Raw genomic sequence first — 26,275 nt, forward strand, 5'->3', positions numbered from 1 at the left:
GCTTGGGGCCGCAATACCTGACAGAACGCCTCTCCCGCAAAGCACCTACCCGGACACTACAATCAACATCTGGGGCTTCCTCCGATTGCCTCCTCCAAGGGAGTGGTTGCCTGACTATGGAACGAGCTCCCCACTGAGGCCCACCTGGCACCAACACCGTCACCTTTTCGATGCCAGGTTAAGACAGCTCTCTGCTCCCAGGCCTGTAATGGCACATGATGGGACACTTAGACCTGTTCAAGGCAGCTGACATATTATTGAAATAGCTTACTGAAATAGTTTTTAACTGTTTAAATTGTTTTAAATTTTGTACGTTAAACGTTTTTAATTGTTTTATTATAGTGTTGTATCATGTAATGTTGTATAATGTTGTGTGTGTGTGTGTGTGAGAGAGAGAGAGAGAGAATTGTTGTGACCCCCCCCAAAAAAAGGCTTTGGCTATTGGGCAGTATAGAAATGAAACAAACAGCACACATTTTAAAAAATATTCTGTTAAAGAAATAGTTATATTTGTTAAAGCTTCTTGTAAGTAATGGGTTTTACACTGAAAACATGTGATTTATTTCTTCCTCTTATCCCTTTGACAGCTTGCTCAGCTGTAATCTCAGTACTGCTAGCTGTGTGGATCTTGGTTCTGTACTCTGTACAAACCAGTCCCTGCTGGAGTTGTCGCTCTAGCCCATAATGAAGGAAGAGGCTGGGGTGCAGCATTTATGTGAAGGCCCCATACATCCTAACTGTAGGCTAGGCAAACTCGGGTAATTGCTGTGTTTCAGTGGATCAAATAGCATGATAAAGATGTTCAAATTTGAAAAGCTGAGTGGCAGTGATGGCACAAAATTGTGTACAAAAATACAACAGCTAATTGTGCATGAAAATGCAAACAAAGTTTTGCGCAGACTTTTTAAAAGTTGCAAACTAATATAGAAACAGGATGGAACTTAAGAGTGGAAAAATCAAACTCAGAAACCAAGAATTTGACAGATCTGGCAAGGGATGGACTAAACCAATCAAGGAAATATTAACATCCCAGTATAACCACCTGTTGCCCAAAGGCAAGATTCTTTAAAATTTCAGACCTGGAAGACCTTCCCCTTTTCATACCACATACGCAACATCCAGAAGTTCACACTAATCATCTTTATTTCATTCTATTAATAGATGGTTAAAAATATAGAGGAAATAAGAATCACATGGTTCCGAAAGTCCTTATTTTAAAGGAACAAGAATTCTGTGGTACTTTAAAGGCCAATAGATTATGGTATAACACTTTCTTGGACTAGAGCCAAATCAGAACTCTTTCAGGAACATTAAGTGATTAAACAGCAGAATTCTTCTACTCGGAAATACATCGCATTGACTTCAATGGGGCTTACTTCCAGATAAGTGTGTATAAGATTCCAGGCTAAGATAGCTTCCACTTTGGAAATTTATTTTTAGTAGATTCTTGTATGTGTGCTGGTTTTCACTTTGCTGCAAAGTGAGCAGGCAAGAGCAACCTTTTCTTATGCACTTGTATATTAGCTTGGATTCCTGTGGACTGGGGCGTGTTGGGAAGATCTTCTAGCAGCTCTCAAAAAGAATCCGTCTCTGCGAGAACTTGACCTATACAATAATGAGCATCTGAAGCGATACCTGGAAGCTGATGAATGGAGCAGGATTAGAGAACTGAAGCAGCACAACTTTAGAATAAAAATATGTCTATAAGTCCATATTTCAGAGAAAGCTTTTCCTATTTAAGTTAAAAAGCTTCTTTGTTGTCTGTTACAATGATACTGTTTAAATAACTACACCTGTTCCAAATTTTGTTTGGATCTATGGTGAGTGTGTGGACAAATTCAACATAAAAGTGATAAAAGAAAAAAGCTCTCTATTGGTATTGGTGACAACAGAATTTTTCCTTCTTCCTTCCAGTTTGTGATGTCTTTCCCCATTTTAAGCAGAACACAGCAAACATGCTGAACCTCTATAATCAGTGAATGTATATGCCTGATTATATTTTTCAAAGTTAAACAAATGCAATCAATTGCGACAGAGGAAAGGGGATAAAGTAACATGTCTGGAACTAGTCTCAAATCCAGATTTCTCTCAGAAGGTGACCTAACCACTACACCACATGGTCTGTCATAGTAGCTGAATTTACCAAATATTGGGTCTAGCCAGTACAAACAGGCAATTCAGGTACAAGGTTCCTTGCCCTCTTCCCCCATAATTAGAGACAGAAATTGTATTAAGAGCTCCAGCAGAGTACAACATTTATTAATATAGATAAGAAAAAAGAGGTGCACGTATTTAAAATACATTTTCTTCTTGCACAATAATACCACACACACAATATCTAAAAGACATCATCATCTCTTGAAAGTAGATGGTACAGATTTGCCACCCGGGAATGGGGGAGAGTTCCACACTGCAGAACTAGTGCGCTTGAAATAGCGTGGCTTGCTTTTATAGAAGATTTCTTCCAGTTTGGGGCTCTTCACAACTCCAAAAAGCACTTTGGTGTCAGGTGGATTATAATATTGATGTATGATTGCTTGGCTTAGTTGATTTCCTAGGGGAAAGAGAAGAACAGACATACTTACTTGCAGCTGGGACTATTTAATTAAGATGTTCTACTGTTTATTTTAGAGTTCTTAAAGCAGGCAGCAAGAATTCCCAAGGAAGAATGGATAGTTTAGAGGGTGGATTTGCCCTTCTCCCTCACAGTCACTTCAACACAGAAGGCTTCAGCAACAATCACGAAGAAGACTCCAGTCCTTTCAGAAAGATTGTGAATATTTGATTGAGAATCTTCTGACTGCAGCTGGAATTGTCCTGGCCCATCACTGAAAAATCCTTCTATCCCTACTGCTAGAGAATGGCAGCTAAAAGCAGGACAGATTGCCTGCACAGATAGAACTTAATGGACTGGGTCCATAGGAAAAATGGATAGTCAGTACTGATTGAATGAAATGGCACTCTTTCATTATGTAGTGGACACAGTTTTATGGAAGACTGTATATCAAATATATTTATGTAATTTTTGTAATGTATTTTAGTTTTGTTTATTAAGTTACACACACACACACACACACACACACACGTAGTCTCAAACAAGCAGGAAGTACAAACACCCTGCTTTCTAGCACTTTCCTAAGTTGTATTTAGGAAGATTGAAAAAGAAAAAAATCACAACAGATATTAAACCATTACATTTAAAGCAACCTGTAGCAAGGCTCCAGATACATCATGAATACTTAACATTTATATTCTTAGTGACTAAGGTCACAACCTTCAGGATAAATATCGATACTGGGTTAGATCCAATGCTGGCCAATGGAATAGAAAAAGCTAAGGGAACAGATCTCTCTCCCCTACACCCTCCAAACAGGCTCTGAAAGGTTGGTGAACCCTCCAGGGCAGATATGAAAGGTACATTGGCGGCTGCAGAGCAACAGAACAAGGAGAAGCCCATTGTGCGAGCTGAAGCTGGCTCCTCCAAGACTGCATTTAACCCAGTAATACCCACTAAACTCTGATTTGCTTCTAAATAAACTTAGGAACTGCTCTGGATCACACTTACGGTCCATCTACCCCAGACCTCATTTCCAGTGTGGCCACCCAGATGCTTCCCGGAAGCTCCCAAGGGCAACAACCCTCTCCCGCTGTTGCCCACAGAAACTGGTACTCAGTGGCATACTGCTTCTAAACATACTATCAAATAGCGGTTGATAGACATCTCCTCCTTTATCCCCTTTCAATGCCATCTAAGAGAATGGCCATCATTACACGTTGTGGAAGCATATTCCATAATTTAATATGCAGAATGTTCAGCTACCATGCAATAAAACTACCCAGGTGGATTCAAACGTACCAGTAGCCCAAGCAGGGATCGGCTTGCGGGGCTGGCTTTCATCATCAGTGGAATCATCACTGTTCAAATCCATCCCATAATTATTCAGATCAAGCTTGGGCTGTTTTGGGCCTTGTGGTGTCATCTGGTATGAATTACAGACAGGCGAGTTCTAGAAAGAAAGAAAGAAAGAAAGAAAGAAAGAAAGAAAGAAATGGGGGAAAGTCAAGTCATTGGATTAGAACCCATGTTCCACTAGAGAGGTTCTAATGACTTGCTAGAAAGGCTTTTAGGGAAGATTCTATTGTTTTTCAGAAGAGTAAATCACTTGTTCAAACAACTGGTATACACCTCTTTTCTCAGTTCCAAAGGCATCGGTTCTCTTCAATAATGACCGCAGTAAGATCTTAAAAAGTGTGCTTTCTTTAGAGAAATAATTCCAGTAGTCTGTACCTTCACTCCTTAGAGGTAAGCAAGTATTAGTCAGCAGAACTGACACTAGTCATGTGGCATAAGAAGCCCATAACAAAATTTTCTTATTTCAATTACATTAACAGAATTAGCTTATTTTTCCAAAAATCTATGCAAGTCCCAGTGGGTAGATATGCTTGCCCCCTCCACCCCTGTTTTTATGCCTAAATGTTCCATGGCTTTAAAAAAAACAAAAAAACAAAACTTGTCACCAGCTCTTGGCAAGTCTTTCCTTTTTTCTTTGAACTGTAGTTTTCAAATTCTGCCATAGCACTCTCAAGTTATGCTTGCAGCTAGGAAAGCTGTATACCTTAGACAGAGGAAGGCAGAGATTCAAGGATTCTTAAACCTCTCACAAGCACGTGGTAAAGTTATTACGGCAAAAACAAACAAACACAAAACCATCAGGCAGCACCAAAAAAAGAAGCCAAAAGGGAGAAGTAAACCTTCAATGTGATTAAATAAAACAAAGGTATTAGATAATAAAATATGCACATTGTGTTTTGGTGTGTTGCATTTTTCAGGGGCAAAGAGATCTTATTTTACTGAATGCAGCAGGATGTTTCAAAACTATGTGTGGCTTTACTGGTACTGAATGATGTCATTATCAATAAAAACTAAAAAATGCACCAGAGGCAACAGGCTTACCTGCCTAACCCTGTACTCTTTAGTACTGTCTGCACCACATGCTCCCCGGCAGAACAGTGTGGCCATCACTACGCCTTTAGACTACTATTCTCTGTGGTTCAGAGCTCACCTCAATATCCACTGTCACATTCAGCTGTTTATGAGCTGCTGTTGCCTCAACCTCTGAAGTAGCTTTCTGCCGCTGCTCCTCTTGCTTCTGCTGTTCCTGCTTTAAAATTGAAATAAAAGACCACATAATGTTGATGAGGGGCCAGTGATGGGAGGACAGAACGTGCTCTAGGAAGAAGCACACATGGACTATATATTTAATATTCCTATCAATATTAGGACCAAAGCTTGGGGGAGGGGCCTGCAAACATACACTGAGCGTAAGGAAGACATTCACTTTGTGGTGGCCGAGCCTCCTACCAGTTTCCTCTCTTTCTCCTCCATCTCTTTTCTGAGCCGCTCCTTCTCCTTAGCTGCTGCTAAAAGCTCTCTCTGCAAGCGAGCAGCTTTCTCTTTCTCTTGCCGTTCATGCTCCCTGCAAGCAAACAAACTACATCACCATCCAAATGGAGAAGGAAGCATGCCCTTAACCATGACCTGAACCCAGCATTAGCCAGAGAGAGACGCTACCAGCAGCCTTAGTCATATATTTTGGGGGCTACGTCTTGGAATTTGCTCCTCACAGCTTCGCCCATAGCTGTTTGTTTGTTTGTTGTTTTACAAAGTGGATACAAGACTTTATGGAATGGAAGTGTACTTAGCCATTCTGTTCTTACCGCTGTGCTTGAAGCCTTTCCTGCTCTTTCTTCTTCTCCAGTTCTCTCTCAGCAGACAGCTTTTTCTCCCTTTCCAGATCTGCCTGACGCTGCTCTGCAACCTTCCTAGCTTTCTCTTGCTCCTCCTCCTCTCTTTTCCTCCGCATTAGCTCCTTGTGTCTACGCTCTTCTTCCTCCTAAGAAAGAAGATGTTACCTTCCAGATGGCGTTCTTAAGCAGAGAGCTTGAGCCAGCTTGTCTAAGTAACGGGCTCAAGGACCGTGGCAAATTTTCACACGTTGTATACATCAGTCAGCATGACACTCGCTAAATTCTCCCTCCACCTGGGATTACTAACCTGAAATTATGGCTGGGTTTGGACAATCAGTGGAAGAAAAGAAGCCATCGTGGCTTCTTTCCCCTGCTCCACGGAAGCTGCTTGTGCGCCCACCATTTCCCTAATTACCCACACCACAGGCTGTTGTGTTGTCCAAACCCGGCAAGGTACGCAGGAGGGGTGGTTTCCAAACCATCCTGTAACCCCTACAAGCCATGGTTTGCAGGGTGGTTTGGAAGCCAGCCCCGCCACGCAACTTGCTGGGTTCAGATGATATGACAACCCATGCTGTCGCATGGGTAGTTAGGGAAATGGCGGTTGCATGAGCGGCACGTGCAGGGTGGGGAAAAGAAGCTATGGTGGCTTCTTTTCTCCACTGATCATCTGAACCCAACCATTCAGTATCGCTATTCACTTCTTAAATCCTAAGATAGACAAATTCTAATAGGAGCTATGTAGGAACGTGGTTTAAAATAGGAACAAGTTACGATTACGACCACAAATGTAGAAGCCCTAAGAAGATTTGTTAAAATTTAAACACAGAAAACCCTCTTTCAATTCTTGCTCTCAATTCTTAAACTCAATTCTTTGAGTTTAGCCTTGATGATAAATGGGAATAGACTACTCTGCTTCTGCCTTGGCCTCCTATTTATGCAAGCCACCACATCCGCTGCCCACACACCCTCCACCTTACTAGCTGCAGAGCTCTCTGTTTCCGAACTTCCTCTTCTTGTTTGCGCCGGGCTTCAAGTTCTTCCAACTTCTTGGCAGCCACCTTCTTCTTAACTTTGTCTTCTGCCATTTTTTCCTCTCGCACCTAGAATAAGCCATATACACTTTGCCATTATATGGGGCAAGTTCCCTGATTTATATAGACGGTGCCAAAATCATCTCATCCCATCCCATGTATTAAGATGTGTCTCCTTTATATCAGACTGAAAATTCAAAATGCTTGGTAATTTTAAATGGAAAGGCTGACAAGGCAGATTTACTGTTCATACGGACGTTACAGGTGCAGAGAGGGAGTGGTTTGTTGAGCAAAGAGACTACAACATGACACTCTGAAGTCCAGGCTTGTTAATATAAAAGCCCCTCTAATATAAAGAGCATTTTAAAAGCACTACCACCCCAGTTGTCGGCTATATTAGCACCATATTACCTCCCAATCTCACAGCTTTTTCCTCTTACTATATGGAGGCCCCATTCTTTCAAAAAGCCCCATGGACACATCCAACTGTACCTTCTCATTCTTCTCCTCGTGCTGAGCAAGCTTTTGCTCAAGCCGCTTTTTTTTCTCCTCTTCCATCTGCTCTACCCGCTCCCGAGCCTGGAGGACTTTGCGAAGGCGCTCTTCACGCTTCCTGATAGCAAAGGAGAGTTCAATTAGTAAAAATAAATCCAAGACAAACTAGAAAAGGGGCGACTGGAAGGACACATATATACCGCTTCATCTCCTCCAATCGGCGTCTTTTTTCCTCCTCTAATTTCTGCTTTCTTTGTTGTTCAGCCTCTTCCTTTTTCTTCAGATTTTCTAACCGTTGTCTTTCCTTTTCCTAGGTAAGAAAGGAAGCTCATATTAGGACACACTATTAAAAGGAGTATCTATTCCTACAGCTGTTGCAGTATGGCAACCCGTAAGTGCAAGACAAGCAAGTGAACTGCAGTTTTAGCCAGGGAAAGAGGAGTCTCTCTCTCTCTCTCTTCTCTGAGACAAATGCATCTACCAGTGACAGTCATGTTGGCAGGAGAATTTGCAATGAGGAAGAATATTAATGCCAATTTAGCCACCAAACTGCTAAACCAATTTGGCCACCAGTTTAGTCAAGAACAAGATAGGCAATCTGGGGGATTGAGCAGTCCTTGCCATGTCCTACACTTTGCTTCCTCCCACGGCTCAGCTACAGCCACTGCAAACAGTTAGTGATCAAACTACACACACTATAATACCCAAATATATTGATTAGACCTGAAGCAAGCAATGGTTCTCATTTTAGAAAGGCTCTGATGCAAGGCTGCCTTAGAGTAGGGAAATGGAATCACACTGATCCAACAAAATGTCAATCATTTCTGGCTACTGTGAAAAGAAAGTACTTTTCACTTTGTGTTGCTTCACAATGCCTACTCATTCCAGAAAGAGCCAGACTTCAGTAAAGGCCTCAAGATATCATTACGCAGGCAGAGTTGCCCAGTTCAACACAGGACAGTTTCTGTGCCCTTAGTTACATAGAAACAAGTGCTGTTTCCACAATTACTGCAAGACTATATTGACAGAAACATTGCAAAGCAGATTACATTCTACCCAGCTGCCATGCCACAAGAGCTCTTTCCTATATAGAGGCAGCCAATCCTGGTTGCAAGACAAAGTCTTTAACCAAGAAACTACTTGTACGCTAAAAAGCATGAGGAAGAGAATGAAATCTGACTGCTGGAAAAATGAATCCATTCTTTCCCCTCTTGAAGCGGGAACAGCAGAGGCAGATACAAGCCAAAAGTGGGAGCAAGAGGGGAGAGGATTTTCATGGATTGATTTGAACCAGCCAGCCAAACCCACAACAGAGGGAAGGAAGGGGAGGCAAGCCCTGGGCCAGGTTAGGCTTGGGTCATTCCAGGGAAGTTCCCTCCACCTGATGAGAACGGCATGTCGGTTGGCAGCACCGGGCTTCACATCCCTTCTTCAAGAAGGCAGCAGTTCTGCTTTCTCAGCGCCGTAAGTATCAGCACTAGGGGAAGCCAGCAAAATAAGAAGGAACCTTAGCCCTGCTTTAGTTCTCACCTTGCCTCCCTCTCTTTTGGGGGTACAACCTAGATTGAAAAGCATCCTTAGGCCTTTAGTTTGCATGTGGCGTTTTTCCCATTTCCAGTCTTAACCCTTGAACGTCAAATTCTTCCCAATAGCGGTTATAATGGTTCAATTAACACAGCAAAGAACTGTGCAACAGGATATCTAAGTATTAGCTCTGAAACTGACTTGAATGACTTCCCTGCTAAATATTAAACATGTATCTCCAGGGCTTTATCAGTTTCTTGCTCAGTGTAATTGTTGTATTTAGGTTGCAGTTCTGCACACAATAACCTAGGAATAAGTCTCATTGAGTAGAACTTCTAAGTAGACAACCATAGTATTGCAATGCCTAATCCCCCCCCCCCCATTTTGCAGATAAAAGGCTACACTAAGCAATTAGAAGGCTGGACATTTATTTTTATTAAATGAATCCAAGGCAGAACTTGGAGGACTAATAATAAAAAATGAATTGTTCTCATGAACCAGTCCAATCATCTTGGCTGTTGGGTGCCAGTTAAAAAAAAAAAAGCAAGTTTTATTCACACGTGGTGTGATACTGGCAGGAAGTACTGAACCTAAGGAATACAATACAAAGAATTTCTATGTGCACCGCTGTAGTGCTTAACTAATATGAGCAATAGGTTAGTAATTTTTTTTAGTTGCAACTAAAGGGACATTTCACAAAGCAAACCTGGGTTTGCTACTGACTTTATGCCTCCACCCCACCCCCAAGGGAGCTGCAGTCAGCTGTAGCTCTCTGCTGAACATACCTGTATAGTTTGTATTTTTAATATTCACATTTCATGTTTTTAGGTGCACATTTAACATTTTAAGTTGTAACCCTAAAGAAATATAATGTCTGAAGTGACCAAAAGATAAGATGGGCTAGACCAAGAAAATGGACAAGGCTCCTGGAACTAAGAAATGGCGATTATTAGGGATGTTGGAAAATTCCGCCACAGACCCCAGTGAGGCAGGATTCCAAGAATCCTCATTGGGGTCTGTGGCGGAACGGAGCACTCATCTCCGCGCCTCTCCGGAATAGTCCAGGCCGGCTCCTCCATGTGGTGATCCTGCGGAGCCGGCCGCCAGCTCCACAGCACTGGCGATATGGCTGGCCACCATTGCCGTGCCATATCGCTGTGCTAAGTCCGGACGCAAATGGCGTCTGCTACGCCATTTGCGTCCCTGTTTTCACGCGATAGTCTATGCAAATTATATTTACATAGAAATTTGCATAGCCTATCGTGTGAAAAAACAGGGATGCAAATGGCGTAGATCACCGCAGAGCGGAGCCATCCTGGACGGATTCCAGGGGGAGGGACAGATCGCCCCCTCCCGCAGACCCCCCACAGCCAGAACGGGGTAAGTGATCCGCCCATCCCTAGCGATTATACTCTAGTTTCTTTTTTGCACATGGTTATCTGTTCTGAGCTTTCTAAACTGAAATAAATTAAATGGGAAAATATAATTGAGACTTTCAAGGGAAGAAATGGCAAATATGGATCATCATGCTTTGAAATGGTCAAGGTTCTCTTAATACTGCGAAAAGAACAGTACAATGGCATTCATAATTGTACATTTCTTATCTACTTTTCAATAAGATTTTATGGGGAAAGAACTAAATAAATGCCAAACGTGCTCTTTAAAAAGGAAGGGGTGTTAGGTCACTATGCTGGTTAGGGATGCCGTTGGATAACACACACACAGCATTAATGATGTGCAAATACACCTACTGTAAGATCAATCTTGTTACTTACAACAAAACCCCTCTGTATGAAGAGAAGATTAAGACACAGTTAATATCTTTGGATGTTTGCACCCAAGTTCTACTCAATATTTATTGCCAACAGTACGAAAGGACTAGACTACTGGTTTATACAGAATCCTGCTTGAGCAGTCCTGAGCTTCATTGATATCAGATTCAACTCTACTTTCATCCACACCAAATAAGAATAATCTCCTGAGCTGCACCAAAGTATGGTTAACTCAAGAAGCAGTCATAAGTTTAATTGCTTGCAATAAATTTATGCTAGAGGAATACTGATCTGCTAAGCTGTGGTGTGTGGGACAATCGTTCAGTTTGAAAATTAAACACCCCCCTGCAGCTAAAGATATGGCTGGATAGTTCAAATCAACATGCAAATGTCAGTCTCCCCCATCCCAGTGCCCATCGTTCAGTCCCTTATGCCCCTTTGCCCATCTACTCTCTTTTTACCAATAGCACGCTGTCCCTCTTGACCTTATTTATTACATTTATATCCCGTCTTTTTTCCTCAAGGACCTTAAGACCCTCATGAGGTTTTTGAAATCCCCCCTTTTCCAACTCCTTGCCTCTTCCACCAACTGTTCAAACCCCTGCCTTTAAGCCTGTTCCCCACTTTCTTCAGCTACCCTGTTGGCCTTTAGTCACTCCTGTCCGGCCACAGTGGCCCTTAAGTCCCTAAACCCCATTTTTAAGTTTTCCCAGCTCCCAACTCTCAGATGGGACAAGGCAGGAAGACTCAAAGGACTACAGAAAACAACTTACTTATTTACATTCATGCCCAACTTCAAAGCCCTTCATGGTTTGATTCTTCAAACCAAAATAGATTTGAAGAGTGTCTGCCAAGCTTGAACATTTGTGCAAGCTAATTGGTAACAGTGGAAGAAACTCAATATTGAACAGAGTTCTCTGAAAACATCACTGAAGAGAAAAGAAAGTACTTTAACCCTTCTGTGTGACGCAATTGACTCCAAAAAAATCAAGTTATATAATGTATTACTTTTCTCACTATCCTGTTATTAGTAGGTAATTTTAGTGGGTAATTTTCAACTCAGTAGTCACCTCCTACTTTCACTCAATAATTTAAAAAAATGACCTCACGTTACCTTGGGAGTGGTTCGGAGGGGTGTGTTTTGTCTGAGGAACGATTTTATAGTACTGTTTCGGCTCACAGAGCCAGGGGTCATCATGAGCATCTGGTTCTTATGCACTGTGTGCAAGAATGTCTTGAAAGGGCGAACAACCTGAAAAGCACAGAACATTATCAATCCGTGGAAGGCCACTGATGCGACATGGTGCACTCCCAAGGATGAGATGCTCATCTTACCTTGCTGGCAGGACACTGAGGAGATGGAGCCTTCTTCCGTGGGGGAGAGAGTTCATCTTCTGTGTGCTGTCCATCATCAAGCTCACTAACTGCTCTCTTATAGCTTGGCTTTCTCCTGAAGATTATTTAGTTTTACATAAATGGTCAAATGGGGCTCATTACATGGAACACCCAGCAGAAAAATCTACCACCTCCACCATACTTGTCTCAGAGATACATCATTCTGTACCATTCTGGCACCATTCCCCGTTTTTATGCAGTCACAAAAGATCCAGAGGCAAGATGGTTGTTGAGATAAGTATTTTAATGAAGACTTTCTTCACATAGGAGCTAGTCCTGTCCATCAACGCGCCACCATGGGACCTACTCTGCCGTTATCTCACTATGTTTGTGGCCTGGTCTGAAAATTCCCCCTTCCTCAGGCACAGAGGAGCTGTGAGGATTTTCCTCCTTATCTCTTCATTTCACTACTTCTCCCCCTGCCCCCCAGTCCATCTCTCTTATACCCCTGTCACCTCCAACTCTGCCAAGCAAGCAGGACAGTTCTTTTCCGTTTCCCCACCAGCATGAGGCACCTCTTCGTTCCAGCTCCCAACCACAGGCACTTATATGATTCACATGCCAAAGCATAAAGATATTAATTTAAACAAACGGGGCATGGAGTTTTTGTCAAAAGACCTCAAGAAACATACCTGGCACTCTGGGGTTGCGTTTGCACCTCATCACTTTTTTCAGGGCTGCCCTCTGCAGAGAGAGAGGAATAGCTACAGTTAATGATCTGAAGTGCTCTACACAGCAGAGGCCTGAAGCCTAAGTTGTTTATAGTCATCAAATGGATGAGCACTTTTCATTGACAGTGCAGAATGTATTTGTGCCTGCACATTTGCTGATAAGACTTCACACTTGTACAGGCACAGGCAGCATGCTCCCAAGCTAAGCTATATATCGATTTTTTAAAGCTGTGTAAGAAGAGCTTGGAAAGCAAGTGAAGAAACTTGCTTTCCAAGCTCTCTGGGCTGGCACACTATTTTACCAGGAAAATGTTACATCAGTAAAATCACGGTTTTTAACCAGTTTTGCAAACCCAAATTAGTCAACTTATACTGTCCTCATTTTAATGAATTCCTTCATTAATACACACTGCAATGTAGTGGACTACAGAATTTTGATTTAGTGACATATTTAAATACTGGGATCAGGATTATGTACATGACACAAATAGGAAAAGTTCAATTATTCCTCCCTCCTCTGAACAAGTGGCATGAATATGTTTTGCCATGGACTTTATTACATTTTTAACCCAAGCACTCATGACAGCATACATGGTTCCCCCACAACGATCCTGCAGGGTACATTAGGCTGAGAGAACAACTGGCTCAAGTTCACCCAGTGAACTTCAGGGCTAAGCCAGGAGTGGAACTAGGACTCCTCCGTTGAAGGATGAAACCCCGTCTTCAACACCACACTGGCAAACAGAGTACTTACCTGTTATCTGACTTCTGCTCCAGCCCATGGCTGTTAGCCTGTGGGGTGCCGCAAGGCTTCATCATGTCCCCCATGCTTTTTAACATCTACATGAAATTGTTGGGGGAAGTCATCCAGAGGTTTGGGCTAAAGTGACATCAGTAAGCAGATGACACCCAGCTCTACCTTTTATTTCCATCTACACATCCCAGAGAGGCTGTGGAAGTCTTAAATGAGTGTCTGGAGGCTGTTTTGGGGTGGCTGAGGGTGAACGAGCTGACACTTAATCCAGACAAGGCGGAGGTACTGTGGGTTGGGAAACCAGCTACTTCAGATGGAGGTTTACAACTGGTCTTAGTTGCACTCTCCCTATAAGACCAAGTGTGCAGTGTGGGAGTCCTCCTGGACTCTGAGCTAACGGGAAACCAAGGTGGCTGCAGTGCCCAGGAGTGGTTTTACCAGCTTAGGCTGGTATGCCAGCTGTGGCCCCAGTTGGAGAGGACAGCCCTTGCCTCAGTTATCCATGCACTAGTGATGTCCAGGCTGGGTTACTGTAATGTGCTGTACATGGGGCTGCCTTTGAAGATGGTCTAGAAACTTCAGCTGGTGCAGAATGTGGCCACCCGAGTGTTGCTGGAGTGAGGTGATTAGATCATATAATGCCAATACTACGCCAGCTGCACTGGTTACCAGTGCGCTTCTGAGCCCAATTTAAAGCATTGGTTTTGACCTTTGAAGCCCTAAGTGGTTTGGGCCAAATTACTTGAAGGACCACCTTCACCCTTATCAGCCTGCCCACACTTCCAAGATCAGCAAGAGGGGCCCACATGCCCACCCATGAGGGCAGTTAGGTGGATGAGTACACAGGACAGGGCCTTTTCCACAGTGGCCCCACACCTCTGGAATAAGTTGCCATCAGAGGTCTGTCAAGGCCAATTATTGCAGACTTTTAAGTAGGCCCTGAAGATTTACTTCTTTATTCTGGCCTTCCCCTGATTATGTTTTATCAGATGGGGTTATAACTGCAATTATGCTGTAGGCTCTGCCTTTTGCTGATGTTGGTTGTTTTGTGGAACTTTTGCTGCTTTAATTACAGCAGCAAAATTAATCAATTATGAAAAATTAATAATTTTTAATTATGAATTTTATTATATGCATTTTATTGTTGTATGCTGCCTTGGGAGGGCTCCTGCCCTGAAAGTTGGCCTATAAATATTTTAAATAAGTAAGTAATAAATACTAGCTGTTCTGGAACAATCAAGCCAGCATCCGGTAAATAAGATTAGGTTTGTCCTTCTTTAGGAATGTTCCATCTGCCTCACAGTTGGTCTTTTCTGCTACTCAGACAGCAAATAACACCTAATATACCAACCTTTGCAGTCTCTTTCTTCCTGTTCTTCTCGAAGTTGGATAGTTGCAGTCACGCTGGCCTTGTGAGAACGAAGGGGCATCCTGAGGTTTTTTTCATCAACCTGCAGTAAAGGCAAATGCATTCAGCATTGACTGCTTCATACATAAAGGCATATATTATCTTAGTTGATCAGGTGGGCCCCCTTGAAGGTTTAGCCCAGGGATGGGCATACTGGTAATAGTAAATATAATTAGAGTAGAACCTAATAATGAAATTCTTTATCTATATAGTTAAAACATATACATAAAAACAATAAGAATACACTGTCATTGTGCTGTATATATACATCAAACCAATGAGTGAGAATACAATGGTGTTGTGTTATAAAAACCTAACCATCCCCAAAACAACCAATATCAAATAAACCAAACATGTTTCAATGTTCAGTCTTCCTCAGTGTTCTAGTGCTAAGTATATGGTCTAGTAAGTAAGAGGTATGCCCAAAAGTAAACACGCACACACATAAAAACATACTGTATATCACACATACTGCACAATTATCAGTATAGGCCACTGCAGTATTAAGCCAATTTAAAACTCTTGTCAATCCTTCCTCTAGCGCATGTACCAGCAAAGGGGTGTACATGTTATAATAATGAATGAACTACAAGGGGCCAAACGCATTCAGAGCTATTTTATTATTGTACTTCTTATCAGCCCACCATTGTTTTGACCACTGCAGTTCCTTGCCATCCTCAAAAACTGTTTTTTATAGCAGAGCCTTTGGCACCCTTGCAGTTTATTCATTATTATAACAGCACAGCAGTATTATTATAACAGTAAAAAAAAAATTTTTTACAGCACAATAACAGTGTATTCTTTCTTATTGTTTTTATGTATATGGTTTAACTATATAAAGAATGTCATTATTAGATTTTGTTCCAGTTGTATTTACTATCACCAGTATGGCTAACCCAGTTGTTCTGCCGCTATATTTCTAAGGGGTTGGGAGAAATCTCCTGTTTTGGTTAGGTGAGGCCAGGGATGAACAACTTGTAGCCCTCCAGATGTTGTTGCACTGCAACTTCAACTCCCATCATCCCTCACCATTGGCTATGCAGGCTAGGGCTGAAAGGAGTTGCAATCCAACAATATCTAGAGAAAGGGACCCTAATGTGGCGCCCAAAGGGCCTCCAACAGCACCCACAAAGCACTCCACTCCCTGCCCCCTTCAAAACATTTTTGTAAATAACCTTGTAAAATGTTATGGTGGTCTTCATTCTCTCCCTTGCCAGCCTCTATCCTTGCTCTTTCTTTCCCCTCTCCCTCTTTGTCTTGCTATTTCCCCTCCCTCTCAGCCTCTAGCCTCACTCTCTCTCTTCCCCCACCACACACCTCTTCAGCTCACTTTTTACTAAGGGCCACGGCAGCCACATCCTTCATGGGAGTCATTTTATGCTGGTGCCCACAACAGTTTCTCAAATCCCCAAATGTGCCCACAGGTCCAAAAAAGTTAGACCCTGATCTAGAGCTCATTCAGCAGCTATAAAGACAATGTTGACATTTCAGCGAGGAGTGATATGCTCCCTCTAATAGAAGACATTTGTAGGTTCTTTCAGGACAGCTTTCTGGTTCACTAATATTTCTGTTGCCTGATGATCACTGAATATGAGCCTTACAGTTATAGCCATTGATATAATATGCATGATATATCAATTCAACCAATGCGCAAACTGTTTTAAAGCACCAATTCTTATCCCAGAAAGTGTGAAACCTCAAAGAGGACTAGCTGTTGCCCTAATGCATGTTACCAAATATTTTAACTCCAGGACTGTTCATATAGTTACACATAGGGCAATATTGAGTCCATAAACAGTAGTGAACATTCTAATGCGCACTCAGAGTCCCTCCTATTCAGTGGTGAGGGTTTGACAAGAAAGGCCACATGCTCTTTCCTCTACAGCTTTACCTGCCAACCAGTCTAGGAGTACATGGTGCCAATCATATCAGAATAGTAAGAATTACATGCAACCCAACTCTGCCGTGTGGAGGAGATGGGTGGCAGTGTTTCAGCTACTTCTGACGTCCACACCCCATCCAAAAGTATGTAACAGGATCAATTATGGGGAAAACAAGCACTGTGTGCTGCTGGAAGAAAATATAGCTGCTCACGTGCTATGGCACCAGAAGCAACCCCCCCCCCCTCGCCCGCCCATGATCCTACCACTTAAAGGGCCAAACATCTATTTCCTTTAGCAATGCTGAAAGAGCATTTATTTATGGCCAGCTACTCTAGTTTTCACATGGCACACATATAATCAAGCTTACTTGCTAGGTAAAAGGGGAGAATAGTGCACTGGACAAAGGTTCCCTCTACTCAGCTTCTAAGAGGTGCTTTAGACTGACATCCAACAGGACCACCCTTTCCCACAGGAACTTGCCTATATACTGTTATTACCCAGGACCAACTTCTCTTGATGACTCTACCATCTAGAGATAGTGGCAACCGGAGAAAGCCATCTTAATTGTGACACCCTGTCTTTGGGAGGCTCTCCTGGCACTCACCCATGCCTTCTCAGAACCAGGTGAAGAACTTTTTATTTTCTCAGGCCTTTAATCATTATCCAGCCTGGTTTTATCCTGCCACCATAACGTTCTTATGTTTTTATTGCTTCTGCTGTTTTCATAGGTTTTAATTGTTACCTTTCATAGGTTTAATTGTTACTCAGAGAGCTCTGGCTATTGGGCGGTATAGAAATGAAATAAAATAAATAAATACCTGCCCTAAGAGTAGAACACCGAAGGGGCAGGATAACAATTCTATCAAACAAACAAACTACTATAACCTACACACGGATGAGGAGCAGGATCACTTGGAAGGAACCACTCATTGAATGTGCCAGAAACCCATGCGGAAAACACAACATAGGGTTTATACACATGGAATTCAATTTGTGTAGGTCCTAACCACACAATCACTTTCATCATCATCATTGGAATGACTCTGCAGATTAGGCCTATATACATTTGATTCTATGCATATAGATCCTGTCCAAATATTTCATCTAGTATGGGGGTGTATGGCAGGCCTGGGGGCAGGACAGATGTACCCTGAGCACAGACTAGGCAGACAATATCTGCTTCTCTACTGCACATGGGATTCCACCCTGCAGGTAGCTTCATGTGGACAGCGCCTAACAGCACAACTTTACACATGTCTGTCTACTCAGAAGCAGGTTTCAGTTACATTGAGTTTACTCTCAGGTAAGTGGGCATAGGAATACAGCCTATTAGTTTAGCCCTTTAAAGAACTTACCTCTTGAGAATGAGAAGTACGATCTAACTCTGGTCTGAGAGAGAGAGAGAGAGAGAGAGAAAGAAAAGATACGTGGATATGGAGTAGCAAAAACTGTACAAATTATTTTCAAGCTCCTATCATGCAGCAAGATTCTAATTGATCACTTATTTCCATGATATCATTAAGGTATTGTTAGATGAAGTTATCAACTTAGCGGTTGTACTCTACCCCCATCCCATACAAGACCACAGAAGGCCACATAACACCTCAACAGCTGCCATGCTTTCATGTAGGGCAGAGGTGAGCAACTTGGCCTACAGCTCCCATCAGCCCCAGCCAGCATAGCCAATGATGAGGAATCATGGCAGTTGTGACCCTCCAGATATTGTCCTACAAGTTGCCCACCCCTGATGTAGGGATTCATCACCTTCAGAAAACTAAGATTTTACTCAAATAAGCTCACCCAGATTCAGTGACGTGTTCATCCACTAATTTCTCCATACCAGTCCGAGCTAAAGAGGAAGAGACTCAAATAAGATCGTTTCTCCAACATGCCATATACTATCAAAATAAAACCCCAACACGCACAGAGACATCCTGTCTCTTAGTGCACCCCACCTTATATGTGTAGCAGCATCCTGGACTTCCTTAAGAATCACTGGAGCTTAGTGTGGGCTAAAATGTAGGTGCTCACATTTAAGCAGCACTAAAAAGATCATTGGCTGCAGCTTGGGTGATTCCATCTGGCAAGTAAGCTGGAACACTTTCCCAAATTAAGATTCAAATCATGATTGGAGTTTGCAGCATGTTTACACAACTGTCAGTAGGCTTGAGCAGATTCCCTGAAGTCCTTGGACACTTCACTGGTATATAAGATCGAAGCCAATTAAGGGGTTTGTAGGCCAAAACCAGCAACTTCAGTACAAGAAAGAATGCTGGTGAATCAGCTTCAGTTTTAAATCACTTCACCTTTGTGTGATCAGGAGTGAAAAGAAGCCCAAAGCAAAACAATCTCTAATATTGGCTGGTCTGGGAAACAGAGTTACTACTTTTGCTGTCCATTTTCCACAAGTTAATCATAAGTTGTGAAAACGCTAACACAAATGGAACTAGTACTAGAAATTGTAATCAAGTACCTTAGGGGTTTATTTGTTTTCTTAGTGTATAGACATGGTTACAAAGCAAAGCAGGACAGTTAGCTTTCAAAAGATAATAACAGTCCATGGCAAGTGAGATTACACTGTTCTTTCCTAGCATGTTCTTGCTTGATGGATGGGAAGGACTAAACAACATAGCCCTTCCATGTAGCAGATGAGGAAAATTTGTTCCTCACAGCTTGGGAGGAGCCTAAAAGCAACAGAACAGCTCTCACAGGGGAACAGTAGGCAGAGAGGCAAGGGTGCATTTTTGTGTCCCTTTTTTTAAAGTTAACTGGTCTGAGTGCCTAATATTGAGACAGGAATGATTTAAATATAAATGAATTTCTCTCCCTTGAAGAACCCATTTTTCCCCCAGAGAGCACTTGCCATGGTCACATCAAGTTCACTCCAGTGCTTTGCTTCAGCACACAGACAGGAAGGGAAAAATAGGGGTGGGGGGCGGCAGGGGAGACTAACAACAAAAAATGGAGAGAGAGAATAGTACAATTATCTCAGGTTATAGAAACTTACAGCTCTTACGCCGACAAGCAGACGATGATCGCTGGGCTGTTTTACGCTTGGATAGAGTCCTGCCAATAGATTTCTGGACCGCTCTTTCCCTTTTGACACCCAGCGAGCATCTCTCAGCCAGGGAGGCTTTGCAGTTCATGGAGGTCCTCCCCATTAGGCTTCGCCGTACAGAGTGACGGTTTGCTTTCGGAGCTGTGGGTGTTTGTGGACTCTCACGTACGTTCTGTGTGGCTTCCATTTTGAAAGGCTGGCTATTTTCTTGCTGTTGGACACATAATTTCTCCTCCTGAGTGTTGAGTTCTTTATTTTCAGTGGTTCTGGCAATGGATACATTTGCTATTTTCAACTTGCATGCTTCCCGTCCCTCTTTCATTATTTTTGCTTCAGGGGTGTCTGGGACCACAAGCAAAGAAGGTTTGGACAGAGGCTGTGATCTCTTTTTAGGGGACTTATCAGATGACAACGTGAGGGTCAAAGCAACCTTTTCTGTTTTGGGTTGTGTTTTTTCTATCTGGAATTCTGCACTGCACCTCTCATTTACACTGATTTCTACTAGTGGTATCCGCCCTTTGGCTAAATGAATAGCTGAATTCTTAAGAGTAGCATCCGAGTGTTTGGCAGATTTAACAGCCCGAGATCTAGTCACACGACGACAAGGAGAGGTGTTCTCTTCGTCAGCTTCCATAATTTCCAAATCTTTTTTGTGCTGGAGTTTTTGGGAAATCCGTTTAGAAGACCGGGTACCTTCTCTTTTGGACAATCTGATAACAAAATCACATTGTCAGGAATGCAATGGGGATCAAGTTTACTGCAGGCAGAGATATTATGACAGAAACAGAACACCTTGTATTTACCCTTTCATCCAACAGAAGCAGTCAGGAGCCACTAAAGCTTGTTAGAATAAACCAGAGAAAATAACTTCTTTATACAGAAGAAAAACTGATCCATCCTATCCATCCAATGTTGCAATGTCCAACAGTGTAGATGAATGGAAAAATTGTAGACAGGTGTTTTGAGCCATAAATATTAGGGGGACAACCTTTCACTGACAGATCAACCAATGAAAGCTTTGGCTGATAAAATTAGTGAGGAGTCAAATTAGGGTTCTACTATTATAAGAGAAAAATCTCACCTTATCCATTTTCCCACACCATGCATGATTTAGTCTCATGTATAAATCTTGACTTCCCACTGATTTAAAGAAACCTTCAAAATGATTTATACCAAGCTTTTTGATGAAATGATCCCCAAGCCAGCTTACAACAGAATGCAATAAAAGGACACAACACGAAAACGACATGCACACATCATCTTTAGTCCTCTGGCCAATGGAGAGAATAAGAGTGTGTGCTAACTCTCAAGACCTGCAGTCTCAGGGCAACTTGCAGTTAAAGTCATATTCTTTCTCATGGGGGAAAGGGGGGTAACCTCCCTGCGATTGCTTCTTTTCTGGCCAGTGGTTGAAGCTTGGAAGGTCTTCCCCTAGCTGTAATGTGCTTTCTGGGAAGCAGGGAATGCAATATCCCAGTGGCCATTAGTCCTCTGGTCCATAGATGGGCCTACTGCAAGCTTCCCTTCAGCTCTCCACTGGTCATGGGAACCAGCTGTTGGAGCAGAGTGATAACAAAAAGTGCTTATTTACTTTTTGAGGCTTATTTTGGTTCTGGTGTGTCAAGTGTAGTTGGAAATGAAACAAAATATTAAGAAGGAAAGGCCATCTAACTATGAATGGTAGTTTTATTGGACCGCAAATTAAGAATGTAAGAAAAGTCCTGCTGGATCAGACCAGAGGCCTATCTAATCCAGCATTCTATTCATGCAGTTGCCAACCAACTGCCTGTGGGAAGCCCATAAACAGGACCCGAGTCCAGCAGCACCACCCCACTCGTGTTCCCCAGCAACTGGCATACAGCTCATTGTATTCCTTCTGCTTGGACCAAAATAGGAAGTGAATGCAGCCTTTCACTATTGCCTTCCTTTGCACACTTCAATGTATGAGCAAGTGAATTAACTATTAATCTGACTCAGTCGTTTATTAAGATCTGGAAGTTCAATTTAATTAAAGCAAGAGAAGGCAGAAAAAGTCATACAAATTGTGCCCTCCCAATCCTGCCCTGTCAGAACTCGTCTACGCCTTAGTCATAGCACTAAGTGGAGGCACCCCAAGCCCTAAACCAGTCTGTTCAAAGCTTGCCAAACCTGTCTTTCAAAAAAGTTGACAGATGGTTTTTTATTCCCTTCCCAAACATTTTAACTAACTGGCAGTTCATTCCTACAATGATGATGCTCATTCTACATAATTCTACCTTGTTGCAAGAGCTTTGTCCATATAACAATCATCCTGATTAAGATGGTCATCAAAATAAAGAAATCTTTTGGGGGAGGGGGAATGAAGTGGCATAGCCAAAACCCTGGGAGCTCACGCTCATATTTTTCCTAGGGATGTACGAAAGGGACTTACCTTGTCCCGCAGCTTTTTTCGCGGTGGGGGGGAGGTGCTTCGCTTCTCCCCGCGAAGTTCAGGCGAGGGGGGGAGGCGTCCCGCCTCGCTGAAATTCAGGCCGGGGGGGAGGCACCCTGCCCCGCCTCGCTGAAATTCAGGCCGGGGAGAAGCACCCCGTCTCCCCGGCCGCAAAACAAAAAGTGAAAAAAACAACAACAAAAAACCCCGTGATAGGCTACGTTAATCGTCACGTAGCCTATCATGGGTGACTTAGGAAAAAAAAAAAGCGCATACGCAAATGGCGGCGGCCCATGGGCGCCGCCATTTGCGTTCCTTATTTGGGCCCGGGTAGTCTACGTAAAGATTTACGTAGACTACGGCGAAAATAAGGGCAACGCAAATAGCGTTGCCCTTATTTTCGCCATAGTCTACGTAAATCTTTACGTAGACTACCCGGGCCCAAATAAGGAACGCAAATGGCGGCACCCATGGGCCGCCGCCATTTGCGTACGCGCTTTCCTCCCCGCCAAAGTCACCCGTGATAGGCTACGTGACGATTAACGTAGCCTATCACGGCTGACTTTGGAAATCTAGCCGTGATAGGCTACGTTAATCGTTACGTAGCCTATCGCGGGGTTTGTTTGTTTTTTACTTTATTTTGTAATGGCGGCGGCGGCAGCCGGTCGGAAGACCGGCCGCTGCCCCCGCCCCTGCCGAACCGCCGCCGGGACCCGCCGCCGAGAGGGACATTCGCAGGAGCTAAGTCCCATCCCAGGGGGGGGGGGGGGGAATTTCACCGCCAATTTCGGGGGGCCAAATGCGTTGGCATTCGGCCTCACTGAGATTCGTGGAGAAATTCTCAGAAATTCTCCGCCATCCCTAATTTTTCCTGCTATAAGGTATTGGCAGGGAGCACCTCTTCAAAGATGGCACCTGCCATCCACTGGTTTTGCATATGATTGCATGAAATATATGTATATACGTATGTATGTAAGCCCAGTAATTAGGGACACATTTTTAAATCTTCAAAAGACTTTAAGGGCACAATCCCATGGTCATAGTTGGCTGCCTCCGAACTCAGAGGCGACAGACTATCCAATGCAGGGCAGGCGGAGGGGATCCTCTCCTCTGCGCTCTAGCTGCCCTACATTTGTGGCTAGATAGCCGATTTTGGCTGTCTAGCTGGGGCTGTCTAGCTGGGGCGCCTCAGAGCGGGGTGGGGGAGGCCGGACAGCACATAGGAAGCATCGTATCCGTGCTTCTGCAGTCCCCTCCCCACCACCAGGAATGCCCCCTTTTCAGCCGCTCCACACTGCTCTTCCGAGCATGGAGCCAGGGACAAATCTCACTGCCTATAAGGTGGCAGGGGAGGGGGTGGGGAGTTGGATTTGTGGGAACCAACCTCGGAGCACTGGCTCCGAGCTTGGTTCCCATAAACTGAAAAATCCTATGGCCATCTAGACACTGTCCAGCTGCCATAGGATTGCGCCCTAAAATGAGCAAGTTAAGTTTTGCAATCATAATTGTAATATTTCCATCAGAGACCAACAAGGGATTTCAAATACTGCCATTAACACAATGCGTATAGATCCCAAATAATCCAGACTCTCCCCACCCCCAATACATCCACACCCAAAATATTCATAATTTTAATCCTACCTCTTTGTAGAAAAACTCTCTCTCTTAACAGAAGAAAGACGCTTCTTTTTCCGGCGATTTTTCTGCGATGGAGTTTTTGGCATCAGCTCCGGTTCTCCATCAGAACTGCTGTTTTAACAAACAAGAGATAAAAGCAACAGTTTTAACCCTACTTCGCTAGGCGCATTGAAGTTTACTAACCACTAATTTAACTGACAGATCTATTCAAACCAATCCATACAATTAATGCTGCAGGATTAGAACAACTAGGACATCCATTCCTATGCAGGTCAACGACTGGAAGCTTTCTGACAGGCTAAAATTGCAGGCACCTTCATTCTAAAATAACTTCAGGAGGGCCACTGTCCCATTTTTCAATTTCTCATTTTGGGAAAGGCTAGTAAAAGCTTGCAGTTCAGGACACACTTAAGATTATACTGGATTTTTGTACCAATGCCATTCTGATTTCTGACCTAGGCACTGTACTAAAACCTTGTTATAATTAGAGAGCTTTCTGCAGATTACACTGAAGATGATAGGCTGAGCTGATAGAATTCTAGACTGTTCCACTTCTGATGCAGGTAAGCACATTGTTGTGTGCTCCCACATGTAACTCCCCCTCCCTTCATGCGATAAATACCACCTCAGAAAGATATGCCCCAAGACTTCAGCTTTAGCTTTCAAGTAAGTGATCTTGCTTATGTGTACAGAAAGAGACAGATAGAAGTCTGTCTATGCAGATATAAATTTGAATTGCAAAAGACACATGGGCTGTAGGACCAAATGCCTTGGGTGACAACCCTACATACAGCTTCTGGGCTGTTATGGTTTCAATGAATAGACATAACAAAGACTTGGGGGCTAGGCACCATTTCCAGCAGATCTCTAGTTCTTACCTGTTGAACATCTTGATAGCCTCTTGAAGAATCTCATCCATCCACACAAAGTCTCTGTTGTGGACATTGTGCAGGAATTCTTCAAGTTTCTTCTTTGCCTCCTCTTCCAGTCTCATGGAATGCATCATCTTCAACATGGCTTGGGCTGCAAAGGCCAAAGAGTGACTTCTTGCTCAAGTTACAGAAAAGCAAATGCCAGTCATCCCCTGTCACAGACTGCATGGTTCAACCTAAAGCAGCAGCAGGTCAAAGCCCATGTGTTCAAACTCCATTTCCTCAGCTTCGCTTATTTTTAGCAAAATAATCCTAAAGTCTTTATTAATCTATCTTTAACTAAACATTTAACTATATGTTCATAACCACTCTGACTTAGATGCTAGTTTTTACAGAACTGAACCATGGCCAGTAATGTGGGTTTTCCAGAAAATTTTGAATTGGAAAATTTTCTAATGCAAATTAGCTTAATTGGCATAAAGTTATTTGCATCGGAAAATTTTCAGTTTGCATCGGAAAATGTTCTGATACCCTAGGGATGGGCCCTCCAGAAGATCTGGCCTAGGACTCCCATCGTCCCTCACCATTGGCTATGCTGGCTAGAGCTGATGGGAGCTGTAGGCCAAAACTTACAGAGAGCATCAAGTAACCCACCCCTGCCCTAGAGAGATCTAATTTGGCATGTTTATTTTATCTATATTTAGTAAACTGAAAAAAGTAGCCCATGTTAATTTTTTGTTCCCATACACCATAAGTATTTGACCTGAAATATTTGAGGGAAAAAATAAAAGTACACCTAGTATGACTTATAGGTTATATTATGTAGCATTTTGCATTGGAATACTTGTAAAGTTAATCACCTACTTCCTTTACACTGTTTACATTTAAGAAAAAAAGGTAATGAAAACAGATGACAAACTAATTTTAGCAGCCCAAAGTACTGTGCATGATATGCCGACAACCACTCAACTTTTCAACAGAGTTTAACTCTTTTCTACTATGGCTGTTGGAGCACTTTGTTTCACTGTCACTATTTATTTACCCCTTCATGGATCACTGCCTTGTTGTGGCGAAGGGGCTTGCGTAACTCAGTGAAGCCATAAGCTATGCCGTGCAGAGCAACCCAAGACGGACAGGTCATGGCGGAGAGTTCTGACAAAATGTGGTCCACTGGAGAAGGAAATGGCAACCCACTCCAGTATTCTTGCCAAGAAAACCCCATGGAACGTATCACAAGGCTAAAAGAGATGACGCCGGAAGATGAGCCCCTCAGGTCGGAAGGTGTCCAATATGCTACTGGGGAAGAGCAGAGGGTATTTCCAAGTAGCGCCAGAAAGAGTGAAGCGGCTGGGCCAAACCCGAAAGGACACTCAGCTGTGGATGTGTCTGGTGGTGAAAAGAAAATCCGATGCTGTAAAGAACAATATTGTTTAGGAACCTGGAATGTCAGATCAATGAATCAAGGTAAGCTGGAGGTGGTCAAACATGAGATGGCAAGATTGAACATCGACATCTTGGGAATCAGCGAACTAAAATGGACAGGCATGGGCGAATTTAATTCAGGTGACCATCATATCTACTATTGTGGGCAAGAATCCCTTAGAAGAAATGGA

The 26,275-nt window shown here is 43.0% G+C and overlaps 1 protein-coding gene across 5 annotated transcripts in view; it reads right to left on the minus strand.

The window, feature by feature from the left end:
- Positions 1 to 1,127: 1,127 nt before the first annotated feature.
- The window catches only part of INCENP (inner centromere protein), a 33,740-nt gene continuing 8,592 nt past the window's right edge, over positions 1,128 to 26,275 (minus strand). For all 5 annotated transcript variants that reach the window (XM_084858451.1, XM_084858462.1, XM_084858481.1 and 2 more), the window contains exons 2-18: positions 24,669 to 24,813; positions 23,794 to 23,901; positions 19,692 to 20,452; positions 18,485 to 18,533; positions 18,040 to 18,073; positions 14,745 to 14,844; positions 12,601 to 12,652; positions 11,909 to 12,023; positions 11,688 to 11,825; positions 7,478 to 7,587; positions 7,275 to 7,395; positions 6,729 to 6,851; positions 5,719 to 5,894; positions 5,363 to 5,477; positions 5,064 to 5,162; positions 3,857 to 4,007; positions 1,128 to 2,554 (exon numbers count right to left, since the gene is read on the minus strand). In XM_084858451.1, the coding sequence (XP_084714577.1) occupies positions 2,352 to 2,554; positions 3,857 to 4,007; positions 5,064 to 5,162; positions 5,363 to 5,477; positions 5,719 to 5,894; positions 6,729 to 6,851; positions 7,275 to 7,395; positions 7,478 to 7,587; positions 11,688 to 11,825; positions 11,909 to 12,023; positions 12,601 to 12,652; positions 14,745 to 14,844; positions 18,040 to 18,073; positions 18,485 to 18,533; positions 19,692 to 20,452; positions 23,794 to 23,901; positions 24,669 to 24,813 (2,600 nt within the window). In that variant the 3' untranslated portion in view covers positions 1,128 to 2,351. The remainder of the gene's footprint in view (positions 2,555 to 3,856; positions 4,008 to 5,063; positions 5,163 to 5,362; positions 5,478 to 5,718; positions 5,895 to 6,728; positions 6,852 to 7,274; positions 7,396 to 7,477; positions 7,588 to 11,687; positions 11,826 to 11,908; positions 12,024 to 12,600; positions 12,653 to 14,744; positions 14,845 to 18,039; positions 18,074 to 18,484; positions 18,534 to 19,691; positions 20,453 to 23,793; positions 23,902 to 24,668; positions 24,814 to 26,275) is intronic.

This window comes from Heloderma suspectum, chromosome 1 (genome assembly GCF_057233095.1).
Source record: "Heloderma suspectum isolate Gila_16-S chromosome 1, 16-S_ref, whole genome shotgun sequence".
Classification (NCBI taxonomy): Eukaryota; Metazoa; Chordata; class Lepidosauria; order Squamata; family Helodermatidae; genus Heloderma; species Heloderma suspectum.